The sequence below is a fragment of the Anomaloglossus baeobatrachus genome, chromosome 3 (assembly GCF_048569485.1).
Source record: "Anomaloglossus baeobatrachus isolate aAnoBae1 chromosome 3, aAnoBae1.hap1, whole genome shotgun sequence".
Lineage (NCBI taxonomy): Eukaryota > Metazoa > Chordata > Amphibia > Anura > Aromobatidae > Anomaloglossus > Anomaloglossus baeobatrachus.
Window position 1 is genome coordinate 33,172,376 of NC_134355.1, and position 21,457 is coordinate 33,193,832.

The 21,457-nt window shown below is 52.6% G+C and overlaps 1 protein-coding gene across 4 annotated transcripts in view; it reads left to right on the plus strand.

The window, feature by feature from the left end:
• Positions 1–21,457, plus strand: part of EPRS1 (glutamyl-prolyl-tRNA synthetase 1) — a 263,373-nt gene that overhangs the window by 29,183 nt on the left and 212,733 nt on the right. For all 4 annotated transcript variants that reach the window (XM_075339114.1, XM_075339116.1, XM_075339115.1 and 1 more), the window contains exons 3-5: positions 2,892–2,991; positions 18,883–19,039; positions 19,374–19,489. In XM_075339114.1, the coding sequence (XP_075195229.1) occupies positions 2,892–2,991; positions 18,883–19,039; positions 19,374–19,489 (373 nt within the window). The remainder of the gene's footprint in view (positions 1–2,891; positions 2,992–18,882; positions 19,040–19,373; positions 19,490–21,457) is intronic.

The window sequence follows — 21,457 nt, forward strand, 5'->3', positions numbered from 1 at the left end:
TTTTGTACCTAGGGATGCAATTCGAGACTCTGCCGGCACTTGTCAAGTTGCCCTTAGTCAAACAGCAGTCCCTTCGTCTGGCAGTGCGCTCTCTGCTGAGGCACCGCCGTCATTCCATCAGACACCTCATGCAGGTGCTGGGTCAGATGGTGGCGTCCATGGAAGCGGTTCCCTTTGCTCAGTTCCATCTGCGTCCCCTGCAGCTGGACATTCTCCGCTGTTGGGACAAGCGGATCTCTTTCTTGCACAGGCAGGTGGCTCTGTCGTCACAGACCAGGAGCTCCCTTCAGTGGTGGCTTCAGCCCCTCTCTCTGTCTCAGGGACGCTCCTTCCTGACTCCGTCCTGGGTGATCCTCACCACGGATGCCAGCCTCTCCGGTTGGGGAGCAGTATTTCTCCATCACCGAGCACAGGGCACTTGGACTCCGTCCGAATCAGCCCTCTCGATCAATGTGCTGGAGATCAGAGCTGTGTTTCTAGCTCTCCTAGCCTTTCACCACCTGTTGGCGGGCAAGCACATTCGAGTTCAGTCGGACAACGCGACAGCGGTTGCCTACATCAATCACCAGGGCGGGACTCACAGCCGTCTGGCGATGTTGGAGGTTCAACGAATCCTCCAGTGGACGGAGGACTCCAAGTCCACCATGTCTGCAGTCCACATCCCAGGCGTGGAAAACTGGGAGGCCGATTACCTCAGCCGCCAAACCGTGGACAGCGGCGAGTGGGCCCTGCATCCGTCAGTGTTCAGATCAATCTGCCGCAAGTGGGGCACTCCGGAAGTGGACCTAATGGCATCCCGGCACAACAACAAGGTTCCGGTTTACGTGGCTCGCTCCCACGATCCTCAAGCCTTCGCAGCAGACGCACTGGTTCAAGATTGGTCTCAGTTCCGTCTGGCCTATGTGTTTCCCCCTCTAGCGCTCTTGCCCAGGGTTCTGCGCAAGATCAGAATGGAGGGCCGTCGAGTCATACTCATTGCTCCGGACTGGCCCAGGCGAGCTTGGTACCCAGACCTGCTCCGTCTGTCCGTAGAGGTGCCGTGGCATCTCCCGGACCGCCCAGACCTTCTCTCTCAAGGTCCGTTCTTCCGCCAGAATTCTGCGGCTCTCAGATTGACGGCGTGGCTCTTGAGTCCTGGATCCTGACTGCTTCAGGCATTCCCTCTGAGGTCATCTCCACCATGACTCAGGCTCGGAAGTCTTCCTCGGCCAAGATTTACCACAGGACTTGGAAGATTTTCCTGTCCTGGTGTCGCTCTTCCGACCATGCTCCTTGGCCGTTCTCCTTGCCGACCATCCTGTCTTTTCTACAGTCCGGTCTACAGCTAGGACTGTCCCTCAATTCCCTCAAGGGACAGGTGTCGGCTCTGTCGGTATTGTTCCAGCGGCGTATCGCTCGACTGGCTCAGGTGCGCACTTTCATGCAGGGCGCATCTCACATCATTCCTCCTTACCGGCGGCCCTTGGATCCCTGGGACCTTAATCTGGTCCTCACGGCCTTACAGAAACCCCCCTTTGAGCCTCTCAGGGAGGTTCCCTTGTTTCGACTTTCACAGAAAGTTGTTTTTCTAGTAGCCATAACTTCTCTCAGGAGAGTCTCTGATTTGGCTGCGCTCTCTTCGGAATCCCCCTTTTTGGTGTTTCACCAAGACAAGGTGGTTCTTCGTCCGTCTCCGGACTTTCTCCCTAAGGTGGGGTCTCCTTTCCACCTTAACCAGGACATTTCATTGCCTTCTCTTTGTCCGGCCCCTGTGCATCACTTTGAAAAGGCGTTGCATACCTTGGATTTGGTGCGGGCGCTCCGAATCTATGTGTCACGCACCGCCGTTTTTAGGCGGTGCACCTCACTTTTTGTGCTAACCACTGGTCAGCGCAACGGTCTCGCTGCTTCTAAACCGACCCTAGCTCGTTGGATCAGGTCGGCTATCACCGATGCCTACCAGTGTTCTCAGGTGCCTCCCCCGCCAGGGATTAAGGCGCACTCGACCAGAGCTGTCGGTGCCTCCTGGGCTTTCAGGCACCAGGCTACGGCTCAGCAGGTTTGTCAGGCTGCCACGTGGTCCAGTCTGCACACTTTTTCGAAGCACTACCAAGTGCATGCTCATGCTTCGGCAGATGCGAGCTTGGGCAGACGCATTCTTCAGGCGGCTGTCGCCCATTTGTGAAGTTAGGTTTTGCCTACTTCTCAGTTGGTTTATTCCCACCCATGGACTGCTTTGGAACGTCCCATGGTTTGGGTCTCCCATAAGGAACGATAAAGAAAAAGAGAATTTTGTTTACTTACCGTAAATTCTTTTTCTTATAGTTCCGACATGGGAGACCCAGCACCCTCCCTGTTGCCTGTTGGCAGTTTTTTTGTTCCGTGTGTTTCACCGGCTGTTGTTAGTAGTCAGAGTTACGGTTATTCCGAGTTTTACTCTATCTCTACTTATGGGTGGATGTCCTCCTTCAGCTTTTGCACTGAACTGGGTAGATTGTCATCCAGGGGGTGTATATAGCCCGGAGGGAGGAGCTACACGTTTGAGTGTAGTACTTTGTGTGTCCTCCGGAGGCAGAAGCTATACACCCATGGTTTGGGTCTCCCATGTCGGAACTATAAGAAAAAGAATTTACGGTAAGTAAACAAAATTCTCTTTTTTACATTGATACACTAAATTTTCCACAATCCTCCTTGCTGACGGTCTCCCTATATATTTGGTACGCCGCCTGCAGGCCTCAAACAGCCACTTATAAATGGAACCAACATTATCATTAATGCTGAGAATGATCCCCCCCCTCCCTCAACACAGGATAATTATTTGGGCAGTAACCACTACGTTCCAGTGATACGTCTGTTCTTCCTTCTCCTGATACATTGTATCATATTTCCTATCATGTTTCCTTCTCTCACAGAGACGTCTCTTTCAATGATGTGAACTCCATTATCCGCTATCTGGCCAGACTCGCTCCGAGCGCTGGATTGCTGGGATCCAATCTCCTGGAGCAGACGGAGGTGGGTGCGAATGTCTGATATGTACCGGTAATTATAGGGATTGTCCTGTGCAAACACGTCATCACCTATTCATGAGTTATTGATCATTACAAAATAGAGCGGCAGGTCAGACACTCGATTGTCGCTCTATTCATTCTCTGTGGGACTGATGGAAAAGCTGAGCACAGCCCCATCCGGAATAAATGGAGTGGCGGATGATCATGCGCATGCCCGCTCCATTCTAATGGGGGTAAAAGCCCCATTCTTTTGATTGCTTCAACCAGAACCTCAACTATTAACCTGTTATCACCTGTCCCTGGAGAATCCCTATAATAAGACCACTGTCCAAAACTACACGTTATCCTGCACTCTGTAACATAAAAGCCGAAGTAGTCATAGGATATAAATGTGTATAAGGGTAATGGACCCTAAAAGCGTATTCCCTCCATTCTGTCTCCAGGGTCACATATTGTCTGAGCCTCCATCTGCATTGTACGTTGGGATCATTGCCCCATTTACACCTCCAGCTGGGGGCTCCAATTTGCCCCCGTGTACACCCTCATAGCCATATGTCACCCATTCACTCCCATTGTTAGAAAAAATTACTTGGCTTAAATTACTTAGTTTCCTTCTGTTACTCTCCAAAATATTCATTCCCAGAGGATTTTTTGATTGATAAATACAGAATAAATGTATGAAAAGCTCTAAAAAGTAATAATCAGATACTCATCAGGGAGAATAGTGGGATTAATCAGTGGATCCTGTGTGGAGCTTTAGGCTATGTTTTTTATTGGTTTTATGCAAATTAATACACATAAAAAGCGCTTTTTTACAGGACCAGTAAAACCTATAAGATTTCAGAAATCTCCTGCGCACAGACTTTTTATTTTCCTGACTGAATGGAAAACTGATGGTTTTTTTTGCTGCATTATTTTTTGTGTAGTTTTTTTTTCCTTGCCTTTTTTCCTTGCTTTTTTTTTTTTTTTGCTGCCTTTCCCTTGTCCTTTCTCCCTTGTCCTTTCTCCCTTGTCCTTTTTCCCTTGTCCTTTTTCCCTTGTCCTTTTTCCCTTGTCCTTTTTCCCTTGTCCTTTTTCCCTTGTCCTTTTTCCCTTGTCCTTTTTCCCTTGTCCTTTTTCCCTTGTCCTTTTTCCCTTGTCCCTTTTCCCTTGTCCCTTTTCCCTTGTCCCTTTTCCCTTGTCCCATTTCCCTTGTCCCATTTCCCTTGTCCCATTTCCCTTGTCCCATTTCCCTTGTCCCATTTCCCTTGTCCCATTTCCCTTGTCCCTTGTCCCTTTTCCCTTGTCCCTTTTCCCTTGTCCCTTTTCCCTTGTCCCTTGTCCCTTTTCCCTTGTCCCTTTTCCCTTGTCCCTTTTCCCTTGTCCCTTTTCCCTTGTCCCTTTTCCCTTGTCCCTTTTCCCTTGTCCCTTTTCCCTTGTCCCTTTTCCCTTGTCCCTTTTCCCTTGCTCTTTTTCCCTTGCCTTTTTTTTCTGTGCCTTTTTTTTTACCTTTTTTTTTCCTTGCCTTTTTTCCCCTTGTCTATATTTTTCCTTGTCATTTTTTTCCTTGCCTTTTTTTCTTTGCCTTTTTTTTGCCTGCTTCTTTTTTTCTCTGCTTCTTTTTTCCCTGCCTTTTTTTTCCTGCTTTTTTGTGTCTTCCTTTTGCTGTTTTGTTTTCACTGCTTTTTTTCTTTTTGTCTGTTTTGGTGATCTCGGTGAATGAAACTAGCTTTATTTAAACATTTACAGTAGACAAATGACACATAAAAAAACCACAGCAAAAATGCATTTTTTTTTTATTACTGCCAAGAGATTAGTTTTGCTGCAGGAAAAAAAAAACGCAACATCTGAACATAGCCTTAAGGCCTCGTCACACACAGAGATAAATCTTTGGCAGATCTGTGGTTGCAGTGAAATCATGGACATATTGTTCCATTTGTACACAGCCACAAACCTGGCACTGATTGTCCACAATTTCACTGCAACCACAGATCTGCCGCAGATTTAGCTCTGTGTGTGACAGGGCCTTTAGACTTGGATTAGCGTGTTTGATCCTAGTTTCTGTGGGTTTTTTTTTTTTTTTATCTGCCAACTTCACAGTTGATTTTTTTATTTATTTTTTTGATCTGCAGATGAGATCAAAAGCGGACATTTCTCCTCTTTTGGGGAGCGGACAGCAAATAAAACATGGCAGTGTGAACAGCACCATACTTGTGCCATTACTTTTCATGATGAAATAGATTGTATTTTTTTTTTTTAGCTAGTTTTTATATCCCATTTGTTTTTTCCTCAATGACCAGGGTGGGTCCTCAGTGTGGGGGGTCCTCAGTGTGGGGGTCCGGCTTTCTCGTTGATTAACTCCATATGTTCCTCTTGTGATGGGCAGTGCAGATTTACGGATGCTTCAAATTACCTATTAAAGGAAGGAACACACTTAATGATACAACATCTGACACCATAATGTCCAGACTGATGTATTGTCAGGTGACGGGGGTCTTGGTGGGACCCTTCTGTATCGTCGGCGCGGCGTCCGGATATTCCTGGCCGGGTGTAGGATATTTTTACTCCAGCAGTTGCGGCTGTTTCTGCCACGTTGTCTCAGCTGTTGCATCCAGTCCCCCTCATATCCCCGGCAATCTGCCCGTGCGCACGGTGTCTACTGCCAAGTTATATATAGAAAACAGTGCGGCAGCTGTAGTGCGGCCGAATGCAAGAGCCGGACCCCCAGCTGTTCTCCCTAGACCCCCGATATATCACATTTCACGTTACAATATAGTTAATTGATTACCTATATAGCCTATCTAACAGGCTTTATAGTGGACTAAGTTTCCATACCTAGTAATCAATCAGCTGCAGTGTAAAGCATGGGGGTGAGGCAGTGCAGCAGCTTGAGATAGGAGGGGAGTTTGTAGACCACCTCTAACTCCAGCAGACAATGGATCCTCCACCAGCATTGATGCAAATGATTGGGAGATTTTTTATTTTAAAACTATTTCTACAAACTGTTTTGGGGGGCTCTCTAGATGCAAATATTAATGGGGGATCATTAGTTTTTTTGCACAATTACAACAATTTCTGATTGGCCCCAGTAGTTTTGTGCCCAGTGCCCAGACCGGAGGGGCTTTTGACCCCGTAATTTCCATGGTAGGGGTTCCCATAGTCGGCAGGATACTCTTACTTGCTGTGGCTGGAAGGCCTCCGTAGTATATACACTCAATAAATGGGTGGGATCCGACCGGTGGCACCCATAATGGTGAGCGGTGTCTCTGGTACTGCAGGTCTTTACAGCTCAGTCCTATTCAAGTGCATGGGACTAAGCTGCAATACCAGTCATGGCCACTAAATGCCTGCTGAATGGTGAAGGGATAGAGGAGCTCGTATTGGAGTGGGTGCTGGGTTTTTGTCCCCTACCAGTCCGATATTCATGGCCATTCCAAAGTCAATGCTGGTTTCCAGTCTTGGTAGGTAATGGCTTCAACCAATACTGATCCTGAGAGTTTATGGAATATCCCTTTAAATTATGGCCTCTATAATAAAGGTTATCTTTCAGTTTCTGCAGGGTAGCAGACGTGACGCTGACTTTTAACCCATTGTGTGCTATAATTGTGAATTTCTTTGTCGCTCCATTGGGAGACCCAGACAATTGGGTGTATAGCTTCTGCCTCCGGAGGCCACACAAAGTATTACACTTTAAAAAGTGTAACCCCTCCCCTCTACCTATACACCCTCCCGTGGATCACGGGCTCCTCAGTTTTATGCTTTGTGTGGAAGGAGGCACACATCCACTCATGCATTCTCATATTAGTTATGTCGGTTGGAAGAAAAGAGGGCCCCCACGGGGCCCCCGGCATGTTCCCTTCTCACCCCACTATGTCGGCGGTGTTGTTAAGGTTGAGGTACCCATTGCGGGTACAAAGGCCGGAGCCTCATGCCGTCTCCTTCACCATCCCTTAGCGGCTCTGGGAGAAGTGGGATCCTGAGCGGTCATCCATTTACTGGGACCGTGCTCCCTCCGCAGCCCCTGTGGGAATCTGCCGGACCGGAGTCTATTCAACCTCAGGGACCGGGCCCTGCAACTCTAAGGTACTCGGTGTCCCCATTGGGGTCTGTGCAGGAGCGCACCTTCTTCCCGGACGCTGCGGCAGCTGCTGAATTGAGAAGGCCGGCGGACTTCCGCGCCGACCGTGCCTGCTTGTCGGGTGCGGTCTCAAATTTAGTCCCCGGCTTCATCGCGGCCTAGTCGTAAAAATCCCGCCCCCGGGCCTGCCTGTCAGGGGTAAGGGCGGGACTGCCGACCTGACGTCGGATGTGAGGGCTGGAGCATCCTGCTTGTTTCCTCCCCCCTCACTGATCACTGTGGGGACCCCAGATTCCCGCACTTTCCTGGCGCCGCCCACGGCTCCACTCCTCCCCTGAGAGCTCCGGCAGCCATTTTTTGGGCATTCTGCCGGTGGAGGATTCTCAGGAACAGCTCTGCAGCTCCGGGGGACCTAAGGCAGGGAATCTGGAGGACACACACACTCCGCTTGTTAGCGGTCGGTAAGCCACACCGGTCACCCGGTGCTGGTCCCCCCTAGGGTGCCGGAATAGATACGTATTTATATATATATTTCTGTTCGGTCGGGCTGTATACCCTTTTTTGCCCATATACCCTCAGTGATCATTCTCCTAGGAGACAACAGCATGTCGTCCACAAGGAGCAAAGCTGTTAAGGCACAGGGTTTTTTTGCGGCCTGTACCTCTTGTGGGGCTATGTTACCTGCGGGTTCCACCTACCCTCACTGTGAGCAATGCTCGACCCCTGTTTCGCTTGCTCAGCCGGAGCCTCGGTCACTAGTGGGCCCCTCGGCTCATGTAGACCCCCCTGTTCCCCCTGTCCAGGCGGCAGGGACAGAGTTCGCCTCTTTTGCTGAGAAACTCTCTGAGTCCCTTTCACAATCCATGGCTCAGTCTATGGACAAATGGTCTGCCAAGCTCCTAGAAGCTTTGCAGTCCAGACCGGTCCTTACACAGGCCCCGGCCCCTGTTGGATCGTCACCTCCAGGCCCCTCTCGGTCCGCGCCGCAGCACGCTCCCAGGTCGGGCCCTAGGTCCCACGTGGAGGACTCCTGCCCAGACCACAGTCCTAGACCGGCTAAGCGGGCTTGCTGGGAATCTTCCCCGACTTCTTCACGCTGCTCGGGTTCCCAGCTTGAGGACTCTCAGGATGACGAGGCGGACGTCGCAGCTCAGGGCTCTGACCCTGACGTCGCCCTTAACCTTGATACACCTGAAGGGGACGCCTTAGTGAATGATCTTATCTCGTCCATCAACCAGGTGTTGGATCTCTCTCCCCCGCCTCCTACTGTAGAGGAGTTGGCGTCTCAGCAGGAGAAACACCAGTTTCGGTTCCCCAAACGTACACGTAGTGCGTTTTTCGATCACTCTAACTTCAGAGACGCTGTCCAGAAGCCCAGAGCGGTTCCGGACAAGCACTTTACTAAGCGCCTTACTGACACACGTTACCCCTTCCCCTCTGAAGTCGTTAAGGGTTGGGCTCAATGTCCCAAGGTGGATCCTCCAGTCTCTAGATTGGCGGCTAGATCTGTGGTATCGGTTGCAGATGGCTCATCGCTAAAGGATGCCACTGACAGGCAGATAGAGCTCCTGGTGAAGTCCATCTATGAGGCCACGGGCGCGTCTTTTGCCCCGGCCTTTGCAGCCGTGTGGGCACTCCAAGCTATCTCGGCTTGTCTGGCTGAGATTAATGCTGTCACACGTAATTCTGCTCCGCAAGTTGCGTCTTTGACTTCTCAAGCGTCAGCTTTTTCTTCCTACGCCATGAACACAGTCCTAGACTCTGCTAGCCGTACAGCTGTGGCATCCGCTAACTCTGTGGCAGTCCGCAGGGCCATGTGGCTGCGCGAATGGAAGGCAGACTCGGCCTCCAAGAGGTTCTTAACCGGTTTGCCGTTTTCTGGCGAACAATTGTTTGGCGAACGATTGGATGAGATTATTAAGGAATCCAAGGGAAAGGACTCTTCCTTATCCCAGTCCAAACCTAAGAGACCTCAGCAACGGAAAATACAATCGAGGTTTCGGTCCTTTCGTCCCTCCGCCAAGCCCCAATCCTCTTCGTCCAGCAGGCCGGAGAAAGGCCAGAGGAACTCCTATGCGTGGCGGTCCAAGTCACGCCCCCAAAAGGCCGCAGGAGGCACTGCCTCCAAGGCGGCCTCATGACTCTCGGCATCCCCTAGCCGCATCCTCGGTCGGTGGCAGGCTCTCCCGCTTTGGCGACGCCTGGTGGCCACATGTTCAAGAACGATGGGTGAGAGACATTCTGTCTCACGGTTACAGGATAGAGTTCAGCTCTCGTCCTGCGGCTCGTTTCTTCAGAACCTCTCCGCCCCCTGCTCAGGCCGACGCACTTTTTCAGGCAGTGTACGCTCTGAAGACAGAAGGAGTTGTGACCCCCGTTCCCCTTCAGGAACGTGGTCGCGGCTTTTACTCCAACTTGTTCGTGGTGCCAAAAAAGGACGGATCATTCCGTCCCGTTCTGGACCTCAAGCTGCTCAACAGACAGGTGAGAACCAGACGGTTTCGGATGGAATCTCTCCGCTTGGTCATCGCCTCGATGTCACAAGGAGACTTCCTAGCATCGATCGACATCAAGGATGCTTATCTCCACGTGCCGATCGCACCCGAACATCAACGCTTTTTGCGTTTCGCCATCGGGGACGAACACCTTCAGTTCGTGGCATTGCCTTTCGGCCTGGCGACAGCCCCACGGGTTTTCACCAAAGTCATGGCATCCGTCGTGGCGGTCCTACACTCTCAGGGCCACTCGGTGATTCCCGACTTAGACGATCTCCTAGTCAGGGCCCTTTCTCGGGTGGCGTGTCAACACAGCCTTACCGTCGCTCTGGCGACTCTCCAGCAGTTCGGGTGGATCATCAACTTTCCGAAATCCAAGTTGACACCGACCCAATCACTGACTTACCTCTGGATGGAGTTTCATACACAGTCAGCGGTAGTCAAGCAGCTTTCTCTGCAGGCAGGGGTGCAATCACTTCTTCGGGGTCAGTCACACCCCTTAAGGCGCCTCATGCACTTCCTGGGGAAGATGGTGGCAGCGATGGAGGCAGTGCCGTTCGCGCAATTCCATCTACGGCCACTCCAATGGGACATTCTCCGCAAATGGGACAGGAGGCCGGCTTCCCTCGACAGGAACGTCTCTCTTTCCCTTGCAACCAAGACGTCACTTCAGTGGTGGCTCCTTCCCAATTCTCTGTCGCAGGGAAAATCCTTCCTACCCCCAACCTGGGCTGTGGTCACCACGGACGCGAGCCTGTCAGGGTGGGGAGCGGTTTTTCTCCACCACAGGGCTCAGGGAACCTGGACTCCGATAGAGTCTTCCCTTCAGATCAATGTTCTGGAGATAAGGGCAGTGTATCTAGCCCTATTGGCTTTCCATCGGTGGCTGGAGGGCAGGCAGATCCGTATCCAGTCGGACAACGTCACTGCCGTCGCATACATCAACCACCAAGGCGGCACTCGCAGTCGTCAAGTTTTCCAGGAAGTCCGGCGGATTCTGCAGTGGGTGGAAGCCACAGCCTCCACCATCTCCGCAGTTTACATCCCGGGCGTAGAAAACTGGGAAGCAGACTTTCTCAGTCGTCAGGGCATGGATGCGGGGGAATGGTCTCTGCACCCAGAAGTGTTTCGAGAGATCTGTCGCCGCTGGGGAACGCCGGACGTCGATCTCATGGCGTCACGGCACAACAACAAGGTCCCGGCATTCATGGCACGATCTCAAGATCACAGAGCTCTGGCGGCGGACGCGTTAGTTCAGGATTGGTCGCAGTTTCGACTGCCTTATGTGTTTCCTCCTCTGGCGATGCTGCCCAGAGTGTTGCGCAAGATCAGGTCCGACTGCCGTCGCGCCATTCTCGTCGCTCCAGACTGGCCGAGGAGGTCGTGGTACCCGGATCTGTGGCATCTCACGGTGGGTCAACCGTGGGCGCTTCCAGACCGCCCAGACTTGCTGTCACAAGGCCCGTTTTTCCATCTGAATTCTGTGGCCCTCAACCTGACTGTGTGGCCATTGAATCCTGGCTCCTAGCGTCTTCAGGGTTATCTCAGGATGTCATTGCCACTATGAGACAGGCCAGGAAGCCAACGTCCGCCAAGATCTATTACAGGTCTTGGCAAATCTTCTTATCCTGGTGCTCTGATAACGGTTTTCCTCCTTGGCCGTTTGCCTTACCCACTTTTCTTTCATTCCTTCAATCCGGAATGGACAAGGGTTTGTCACTCGGCTCTCTCAAGGGCCAAGTATCGGCGCTCTCCGTATTTTTTCAAAAGCGCCTAGCCAGGCTTCCGCAGGTCCGCACGTTCCTGCAGGGAGTTTGCCACATAGTCCCACCTTACAAGCGTCCGCTGGAACCCTGGGATCTTAACAGAGTGCTAACGGCTCTTCAGAAACCACCTTTCGAGCCGCTGCGGGATGTCTCTTTATCACGTCTTTCGCAGAAGGTGGCCTTTCTAGTGGCAGTTACATCACTCCGAAGAGTGTCTGAGCTTGCAGCACTGTCATGCAAAGCCCCCTTCCTGGTGTTTCACCAGGATAAGGTGGTTCTGCGTCCGGTCCCGGAATTTCTCCCTAAGGTGGTATCTCCTTTTCATCTCAATCAGGATATCTCCTTGCCTTCATTTTGCCCTAATCCAATTCACCAATGTGAAAAGGATTTGCACTCTTTGGATCTGGTGAGAGCACTCCGGCTCTACGTGTCTCGCACAGCGCCCCTGCGTCGTTCAGATGCGCTCTTTGTCCTTGTCGCTGGCCAGCGTAAGGGTTCGCAGGCTTCCAAGTCAACCTTGGCTCGGTGGATCAAGGAACCGATTCTCGAAGCCTACCGTTCTTCTGGGCTTCCGCTTCCTTCAGGGCTGAAAGCCCATTCTACCAGAGCCGTAGGTGCGTCCTGGGCATTGCGGCACCGGGCTACGGCTCAGCAGGTGTGTCAGGCAGCTACCTGGTCTAGTCTGCACACTTTCACGAAACACTATCAAGTGCATACCTATGCTTCGGCAGACGCCAGTCTAGGTAGGCGAGTCCTTCAGGCGGCGGTTGCCCACCTGTAAGAGGGGGCCGTTTCGGCTCTTTTTATTGAGGTATTCTTTTACCCACCCAGGGACTGCTCTTGGACGTCCCAATTGTCTGGGTCTCCCAATGGAGCGACAAAGAAGAAGGGAATTTTGTTTACTTACCGTAAATTCCTTTTCTTTGTCGCTCCATTGGGAGACCCAGACAATTGGTGTATAGCTACTGCCTCCGGAGGCCACACAAAGTATTACACTTAAAAGTGTAAGGCCCCTCCCCTTCTGGCTATACACCCTCCCGTGGGATCACGGGCTCCTCAGTTTTCATGCTTTGTGCGAAGGAGGCACACATACATGCATAGCTCCACTGTTTAGTCAGCAGCAGCTGCTGACTATGTCGGATGGAAGAAAAGAGGGCCCATATAGGGCCCCCAGCATGCTCCCTTCTCACCCCACTATTTGTCGGCGGTGTTTGTTAAGGTTGAGGTACCCATTGCGGGTACAGAGGCTGGAGCCCACATGCTGCATCCTTCCCCATCCCCCTGCGGGCTCTGGGTGAAGTGGGATTTTACCGGTCTCCAGGCACTGAGACCGTGCTCCATCCACAGCCCCTGGAAATCTGCTGGACATGGAGCTGAGTATCGTCAGGGACAGGCCCTGCTACATCAAGGTACTCTGTGTCCCCGTGCATATCGCGCGCACACCGCAGCATTGCTGGGTGTGTTAGTGCGCCGGGGACAACAGCGCTGCGCGCTGGTGCCATTCCTATCTACAGCTCTGCTGAGAGGGGACATGTGTTTGAAACTGCTGCGTGGCCACGGTGGTCAGTTTTTAGCGCTGCGGCACGGCTGGGATTTGTGGTGCGCCGGGGACTTCCGCGCTGGCCGTGCATATATGACGGCCGCGCTTATTACTCGAGTCCCCGGCTTTTGCGGCCTAGTTTCGCTTCGTTCCCGCCCCCAGGCCTGCCAGTCAGGGGAAGGGCGGGACGCTGTGCAGAATGTCTGCACAGAGGGCTGGAGTCTGCTTTACATACTCCAGCCCTCACACTGGGCACAGTGGGACGCCAGTTTCCCGCACTTTGTTTGAGGCACGCCCACGATCCCTCTCTTCACAGGACGCCGGCAGCCATTACTGTGCGCAGTCTGAGCTGGAGAGAGGAGACTGGGAGACCCAGACACGGGATTCTGGTGCCCACACACCCGCTTTTCAGCGGGCGGTAAGCTGCCCTCAAGGGCTGACCCCCACTGGTGCCGAAGTGTATATTTGTATTTTGTGCTTGCAGCTATACATTGCACTGTACGATCACTAGTGATTCTCTGCTATATACCCTCCTAGATTACTCAGAGGACACAACAGCATGTCGACCGCAAAAAGCAAAGGTGCCAAGGCACAGGCTTTTTATGCTGCTTGTACCGCATGTGGGGCTGTTCTACCGGCAGGTTCCACTGACCCCCACTGTGTGCAGTGCTCGGCCCCTGTGGCACTTGCTCGGCCGGGGCCTCTGCTGGAGGTGACCCAGGCAGAACCTCCTGTGAATACTGTCCAGGTGACAGGGACGGAGTTTGCAGTCTTTGCCGACAGATTGTCTGTGACTATGACTAAAATTCTAGACACTTTGCAGTCTAGACCAGTACCTCAGGCCATGGGCACTGTTAACTCATTGCTCCCTGGTCCCCCTCAGTTGGATCAACTCCGGGATCCGGGGGCGTCTCTTGCATCCCAGGGTGATGACTCTGACACGGACGACAGTCCCAGACAGCCTAAGCGAGCTCGCTATGAGCGACCCTCGACTTCATCACACTGGTCAGGGTCTCAGCAGGACGGCTCTCTGTATGATGAGGCGGAGGTAGCTGATCAGGATTCTGATCCTGAGACCGCTCTCAATTTGGATACTCCTGATGGTGACGCCATAGTGAATGATCTTATAGCGTCCATCAATAAAATGCTGGACATTTCTCCACCTGCTCTTCCTGTGCAGGAGACAGCTTCACAGCAGGAGAAATTCCATTTCAGGTATCCCAAACGTAAATTAAGTGTTTTTCTGGACCACTCTGACTTTAGAGAGGCAATCCAGAAACACCACGCTTATCCGGATAAGCGTTTTTCCAAACGGCTTAAGGATACACGTTATCCTTTTCCCCCGGACGTGGTCAAGGGCTGGACCCAGTGTCCCAAGGTGGATCCTCCAATCTCCAGGCTTGCAGCTAGATCCTTAGTTGCAGTGGAAGATGGGGCTGCACTTAAAGATGCCACTGACAGGCAGATGGAGCTCTGGTTGAAATCCATCTATGAGGCTATTGGCGCGTCGTTTGCTCCAGCATTCGCAGCCGTATGGGCACTCCAAGCTATTTCAGCTGGTCTTGCACAGATTGACACGGTCACACGTACAGCTGCTCCGCAGGTGGCACCATTGACATCTCAAATGTCTGCATTTGCGTCTTACGCGATTAATGCTGTCCTAGACTCTACGAGCCGTACGGCAGTGGCGTCCGCCAACTCCGTGGTTTTACGCAGAGCCTTGTGGTTAAGAGAATGGAAGGCAGATTCTGCTTCCAAAAAGTGTTTAACCAGTTTGCCATTTTCTCGTGACCGACTGTTTGGAGAGCGCTTAGATGAAATCATTAAGCACTCCAAGGGTAAAGATTCTTCCTTACCTCAGCCCAGACAAAACAAACCCCAACAGAGGAGAGGTCAGTCGGGGTTTCGGTCCTTTCGAGGCTCAGGCAGGTCCCAATTCTCCTCGTCCAAAAGGACTCAAAAGGATCAGAGGAGCGCAGATTCTTGGCGGACTCAGTCACGCCCAAAAAAGACAGCCGGAAGACCCGCTACCAAGGCGGCTTCCTCATGACTTTCGGCCTCCTCTCTCCGCATCCTCGGTCGGTGGCAGGCTCTCCCGCTTTGGCGACATTTGGCTGCCACAGGTCACAGACCGTTGGGTGAGAGACATTCTGTCTCACGGGTACAGGATAGAGTTCAGCTCTCGTCCTCCAACTCGCTTCTTCAGAACTTCTCCATCTCCCGACCGAGCCGATGCTCTGCGGCTAGCGGTGTCCACTCTAAAAGTGGAAAGAGTGGTGACCCTCGTTCCTCTTCAGGAACAAGGTCACGGTTTTTACTCCCAACTTGTTTGTGGTGCCAAAAAAGGACGGGTCATTCCGTCCCGTTCTGGATCTAAAACTGCTCAACAAGCACGTAAAAACCAGGCGGTTCCGAATGGAATCCCTTCGCTCCGTCATCGCCTCAATGTCTCAAGGAGATTTTCTAGCATCAATAGACATCAAGGATGCTTATCTCCACGTGCCGATTGCTCCAGAGCACCAGCGTTTCCTACGCTTTGTTATAGGAGACGAACACCTTCAGTTCGTAGCTCTGCCTTTCGGGCTGGCGACAGCCCCACGGGTCTTCACCAAGGTCATGGCAGCAGTAGTAGCAGTCCTGCACTCTCAAGGTCACTCTGTGATCCCGTATTTGGACGATCTACTGGTCAAGGCACCCTCTCAAGAGGCATGCCAACACAGCCTGAACGTTGCGCTGGAGACTCTCCAGAGTTTCGGGTGGATCATCAACTTTTCAAAGTCAAATCTAACTCCGACCCAATCGCTAACATATCTTGGCATGGAGTTTCATACTCTCTCAGCGATAGTGAAGCTTCCGCTGGACAAACAGCGTTCACTACAGACAGGGGTGCAATCTCTCCTTCAGGGCCAGTCGCACCCCTTGAGACGCCTCATGCACTTCTTGGGGAAGATGGTAGCTGCAATGGAGGCAGTCCCTTTCGCGCAGTTTCATCTCCGTCCACTACAATGGGACATTCTCCGCCAATGGGACGGGAAGTCGACGTCCCTCGACAGGAACGTCTCCCTTTCTCAGGCGGCCAAGGATTCTCTTCGGTGGTGGCTTCTTCCCACCGCTTTGTCGAAAGGAAAGTCCTTTCTACCCCCATCCTGGGAGGTAGTCACGACAGACGCGAGTCTCTCAGGGTGGGGAGCAGTGTTTCGCCACCACAGGGCTCAAGGGACGTGGACTCAGGAAGAGTCCACCCTTCAGATCAATGTTCTAGAAATCAGAGCAGTGTATCTTGCCCTACAAGCCTTCCAGCAGTGGCTGGAAGGCAAGCAGATCCGAATTCAGTCGGACAACTCCACAGCGGTAGCATACATCAACCACCAAGGTGGAGCACGCAGTCGGCAAGCCTTCCAGGAAGTCCGACGGATTCTAACGTGGGTGGAAGACACGGCTTCCACCATTTCCGCAGTTCACATCCCAGGCGTGGAAAACTGGGAAGCAGACTTCCTCAGTCGCCAGGGTATGGACGCAGGGGAATGGTCCCTTCACCCGGACGTGTTTCAGGAGATCTGTCGCCGCTGGGGGATGCCGGACGTCGACCTGATGGCGTCACGGCACAACAACAAGGTCCCGGCTTTCATGGCACGGTCTCACGATCACCGAGCTTTGGCGGCAGACGCCTTAGTTCAAGATTGGTCGCAATTCCGGCTACCTTACGTGTTCCCGCCTCTGGCATTGTTGCCCAGAGTGCTGCGCAAGATCAGGGCCGACTGCCGTCGCGCCATCCTCGTCGCTCCAGACTGGCCGAGGAGATCGTGGTACCCAGATCTGTGGCACCTCACGGTAGGCCAACCGTGGGCACTACCAGAACGACCAGACTTGCTATCTCAAGGGCCGTTTTTCCACCTGAATTCTGCGGCCCTGAACCTGACTGTGTGGCCATTGAGTCCTGGATCCTAGCATCTTCAGGATTATCTCGAGGGGTCATTACCACCATGAGACAGGCTAGAAAACCATCCTCCGCCAAGATCTACCACAGGACGTGGAAGATATTCTTATCTTGGTGCGCTGCTCAGGGAGTTTCTCCCTGGCCTTTTGCATTGCCTACTTTTCTTTCCTTTCTGCAATCCGGATTGGAAAAAGGTTTGTCGCTCAGCTCCCTTAAAGGTCAAGTCTCAGCGCTATCTGTATTTTTTCAGTAACGCCTAGCACGACTTGCTCAGGTACGCACGTTCCTGCAAGGAGTTTGTCATATCGTCCCTCCTTACAAGCGGCCGTTAGAACCCTGGGATCTGAACAAGGTTCTAATTGCTCTCCAGAAGCCGCCTTTCGAGCCTATGAAGGATGTTTCCCTTTCTCGTCTTTCACAGAAAGTGGCCTTTCTAGTAGCGATCACGTCTCTTCGGAGAGTGTCCGAGCTAGCGGCGCTCTCATGTAAATCTCCCTTCCTGGTGTTTCACCAGGACAAGGTGGTTCTACGTCCGATTCCTGAGTTTCTCCCTAAGGTGGTATCCCCCTTTCATCTCAATCAGGATGTCACATTACCTTCCTTGTGTCCTCATCCAGTTCATCAATTTGAGAAAGGTTTGCATTTGTTGGATCTGGTCAGAGCACTCAGGATCTACATTTCCCGCACGGCGCCCTTTCGCCGCTCGGATGCACTCTGTCCTTGTCGCTGGTCAGCGTAAAGGGACGCAAGCTTCCAAATCCACTCTAGCTCGGTGGATCAAGGAACCAATTCTTGAAACCTACCGTTCTGCGGGGCTTCCGGTTCCTTCAGGGCTGAAGGCCCATTCTACCAGAGCCGTGGGTGCGTCCTGGGCATTACGGCACCAGGCTACGGCTCAGCAGGTGTGCCAGGCGGCTACCTGGTCGAGTCTGCACCCCTTTACCAAGCATTATCAGGTGCATACCTACGCTTCGGCGGACGCCAGCCTAGGTAGACAAGTCCTTCAGGCGGCGATTGCCCACCTGTAGGACAGGGCTGTTTGACGGCCCTATCACGAGGTATTCTTTTACCCACCCAGGGACTGCTTTTGGACGTCCCAATTGTCTGGGTCTCCCAATGGAGCGACAAAGAAGAAGGGAATTTTGTTTACTTACCGTAAATTCCTTTTCTTCTAGCTCCAATTGGGAGACCCAGCACCCGCCCTGTTTTCTTAGGGATTTTTGTTTTTTTCGGGTACACATGTTGTTCATGTTGAACGGTTTCAGTTCTCCGATGTTCTTCGGATTGAATTTGTCTTTAAAACTGTTATTGGCTTTCCTCCTTCTTGCTTTTGCACTAAAACTGAGGAGCCCGTGATCCCACGGGAGGGTGTATAGCCAGAAGGGGAGGGGCCTTACACTTTTAAGTGTAATACTTTGTGTGGCCTCCGGAGGCAGTAGCTATACACCAATTGTCTGGGTCTCCCAATTGGAGCTAGAAGAAAAGGAATTTACGGTAAGTAAACAAAATTCCCTTCTTCTTCTAGCTCCTATTGGGAGACCCAGCACCCGCCCCTGTTCCCTTCGGGCTGGTTGTTCTTTTGTGTACACATGTTGTTCATGTTGAATTGTTCTTTTGGTTCATGGTATTCAGTTCTCCGAACATCCTTCGGATTGAATTTACCCTAGACCAATTTATAGGTTTTCTCCTTCCTGCTTTTGCACCAAAACTGAGGAGCCCGTGATCCACGGGAGGGTGTATAGGCAGAGGGGAGGGGTTACACTTTTTAAAGTGTAATACTTTGTGTGGCCTCCGGAGGCAGAAGCTATACACCCAATTGTCTGGGTCTCCCAATAGGAGCTAGAAGAAAAGGAATTTACGGTAAGTAAACAAAATTCCCTTCTTTCTGTATAATTAGGTGTCTTCCAATACACGAGTTCAGTTGATGACGCTGGCTCAAGGAGAACATGTCTGTGTCCATTGTCTTATACATTGATATATCGGCACTAGTATACAGCTAATGCGGCACCGTCTCTGGATATCCCAAACGAAGACTCCATTAGCAGTCTTCACCCAAATTCCTCCCTTGACATAATGACCTGATTTCTTCTCTTTATGTAGATCAGCCATTGGGTGGAGTTCGGTCAGACCCGGCTGCAGGATAAGTCCACATTCCCCGCCGCCCTCCAGGAGCTGAACCATTCCCTGTCTCTGCGGACGTACTTGGTGGGCGATGCTTTGACCCTCGCAGACATCAGCGTCTTCTGTGCTTTGGCAGGTATGTTACGTCCATACTACTGGTGGGAAACAATCCTTCGCCCCTTGCTCATTTCCATTCTTAAGCCAGTGCCATTCGGAGGCTTTCCATTAAAGCGACCCTCCACCCTGGCACCGAAAAGTGACACCTATACATTTGTCGTGTACTATGAAGATGAACTGGAAAGGTGAGCGGCGGCACACATCCATTTTAGTAAATGGGGACCATTAACATTCTCTGCACTGGGGGTTGAGCAAGAATTTGAGGTCGGGACCAAGCCTACTGCACAAGACGTCTGTTTTCCTTTTGGAGTGTGGGGCTCGGAGGTGACGCCATGTTTTATCTTCCCCTGCAGTCAGCGCTCCATGGCAGGAACAGATGAGACTGGATAAAGCTGCCGGCAATGTCAGACGCTGGTACGCCTTCCTGGAGCCCACCGTCCCCTTCCAGGGGAAGCTAAGTGTAGCGGCGGTGAGTACAAGACTGTCACTGATTAGCTGCTGCGTTATCACTCAATGGGTTTCAGCACAATTAAAAGGGTTGTCCAGGTAATAACTTCATGATCCGTGATGGTCAGACCAGAGCACTTGTACACCCCGTGGAATGGACCCGCAGTGCACATGCCCAGCCGCATCTTCATTAATTTCTTATGGGGCTGCCGAGTGTTGCGCTCAGCTTTTTCCAGTAGTCCACATAGAGCGGCGGTCAGGCACGTGCACTAATGCTCCATTCCAAAAGGGGTTAATGTTCCCCTATTGGGGGCGGCACTGTGGCTCAGTGGTTAGCACACTACGGTGGCTCAGTGGTTAGCACCACAGTCTTGCAGCGCTGGGGTCCTGGGTTCAAATCCCACCAAGGACACCATCTGCAAGGAGTTTGTATGTTCTCCCCGTGTTTGCGTGGGTTTCCTCCGGGTTCTCCGGTTTCCTCCCACACTCCAAAGACCTACAGGAAGGGCATTTAGATTGTGAGCCCCAATGGGGACAGGGTTGCCAATGTGTGTAAAGTGCTGTTTAATTAATGGTGCTATGTAAATGAATAAATATTCTATTTATTGTTCTTCTGCTCGGTGTGGGGCCCATCACGGACACACACCAGTGTGTCCATTATCACCTGTCCGTTATCATTAACATTATCACCTGTCCGGTGGATAACTAGTATCATCTCTTCACCAGACAAGCCTTTTTAATCTAAAAAAGTTATTTTTTTTTTTTTCTTTGATAAGTCTGCTGTTCCCTGTTATCAGCCATTTGTGGCTTCAGATGCTGAGTAAAGTGTTATTCATTGAGATTACTGAAAGAGAATTCAGAGCAGTCCCGATCCCTCCGCCATCATTACCTCTACTACCATATTCACTTGCCTCTTGGCAGTGCTGTAATGCACATTTATCTATAGGATCAATGGTAAATATCGGCTCGCCGGCGGTCCCCACTGACCACTAGCACAGTGACTAGCATGTACATGTAGAGCAACAGGACGCACGGCTGAATGGCCAAGGACTTTGGACTCTGTTCCATTGCTGATTGAGGGTCCCAGCAGTTAGACATTTATCGCTTGTGTGTACTTCACACACAGTAGCTTTTTTCTTCAGTAAGGATCGCCAAGAGATTTCAGCTCTGAAGCCTGCAAAATAATAAATTCTGCTCCTTCTGTAACTGAGCAAGAATGGCACAGCTCCTGTGCAGATCTGATCAGCAGAAAACAAGGTGTTGCTCACAGCAGCCTGTGCGCGCTGTCCCCCCCCCCTGTGCGCTCTGTCCCCCCCCCTGTGCGCTCTGTCCCCCCCCCCCTGTGCGCTCTGTCCCCCCCCCCCCCTGTGCGCTCTGTCCCCCCCCCCTGTGCGCTCTGTCCCCCCCTGTGCGCTCTGTCTCCCCCCCCCCCCGTGCGCTCTGTCTTCCCCCCCCTGTGCGCTCTGTCTTCCCCCCCCTGTGCGCTCTGTCCCCCCCCCCCCCCCCCGTGCGCTCGGTCTTCCCTCCCCCGTGCGCTCTGTCTTCCCCCGGCTGTGCGCTCTGTCTTCCCCCGGCTGTGCGCTCTGTCTTCCCCCGGCTGTGCGCTCTGTCTTCCCCCGGCTGTGCGCTCTGTCTTCCCCCGGCTGTGCGCTCTGTCTTCCCCCGGCTGTGCGCTCTGTCTTCCCCCGGCTGTGCGCTCTGTGTTCCCCCGGCTGTGCGCGCCGTCTTCCCCCGGCTGTGCGCGCCGTCTTCCCCCGGCTGTGCGCGCCGTCTTCCCCCGGCTGTGCGCGCCGTCTTCCCCCGTCTGTGCGCGCCGTCTTCCCCCCGTCTGTGCACGCCGTCTTCCCCCCGTCTGTGCGCGCCGTCTTCCCCCCGTCTGTGCGCGCCGTCTTCCCCCCGTCTGTGCGCGCCGTCTTCCCCCCCGTCTGTGCGCGCCGTCTTCCCCCCGTCTGTGCGCGCCGTCTTCCCCCCGTCTGTGCGCGCCGTCTTC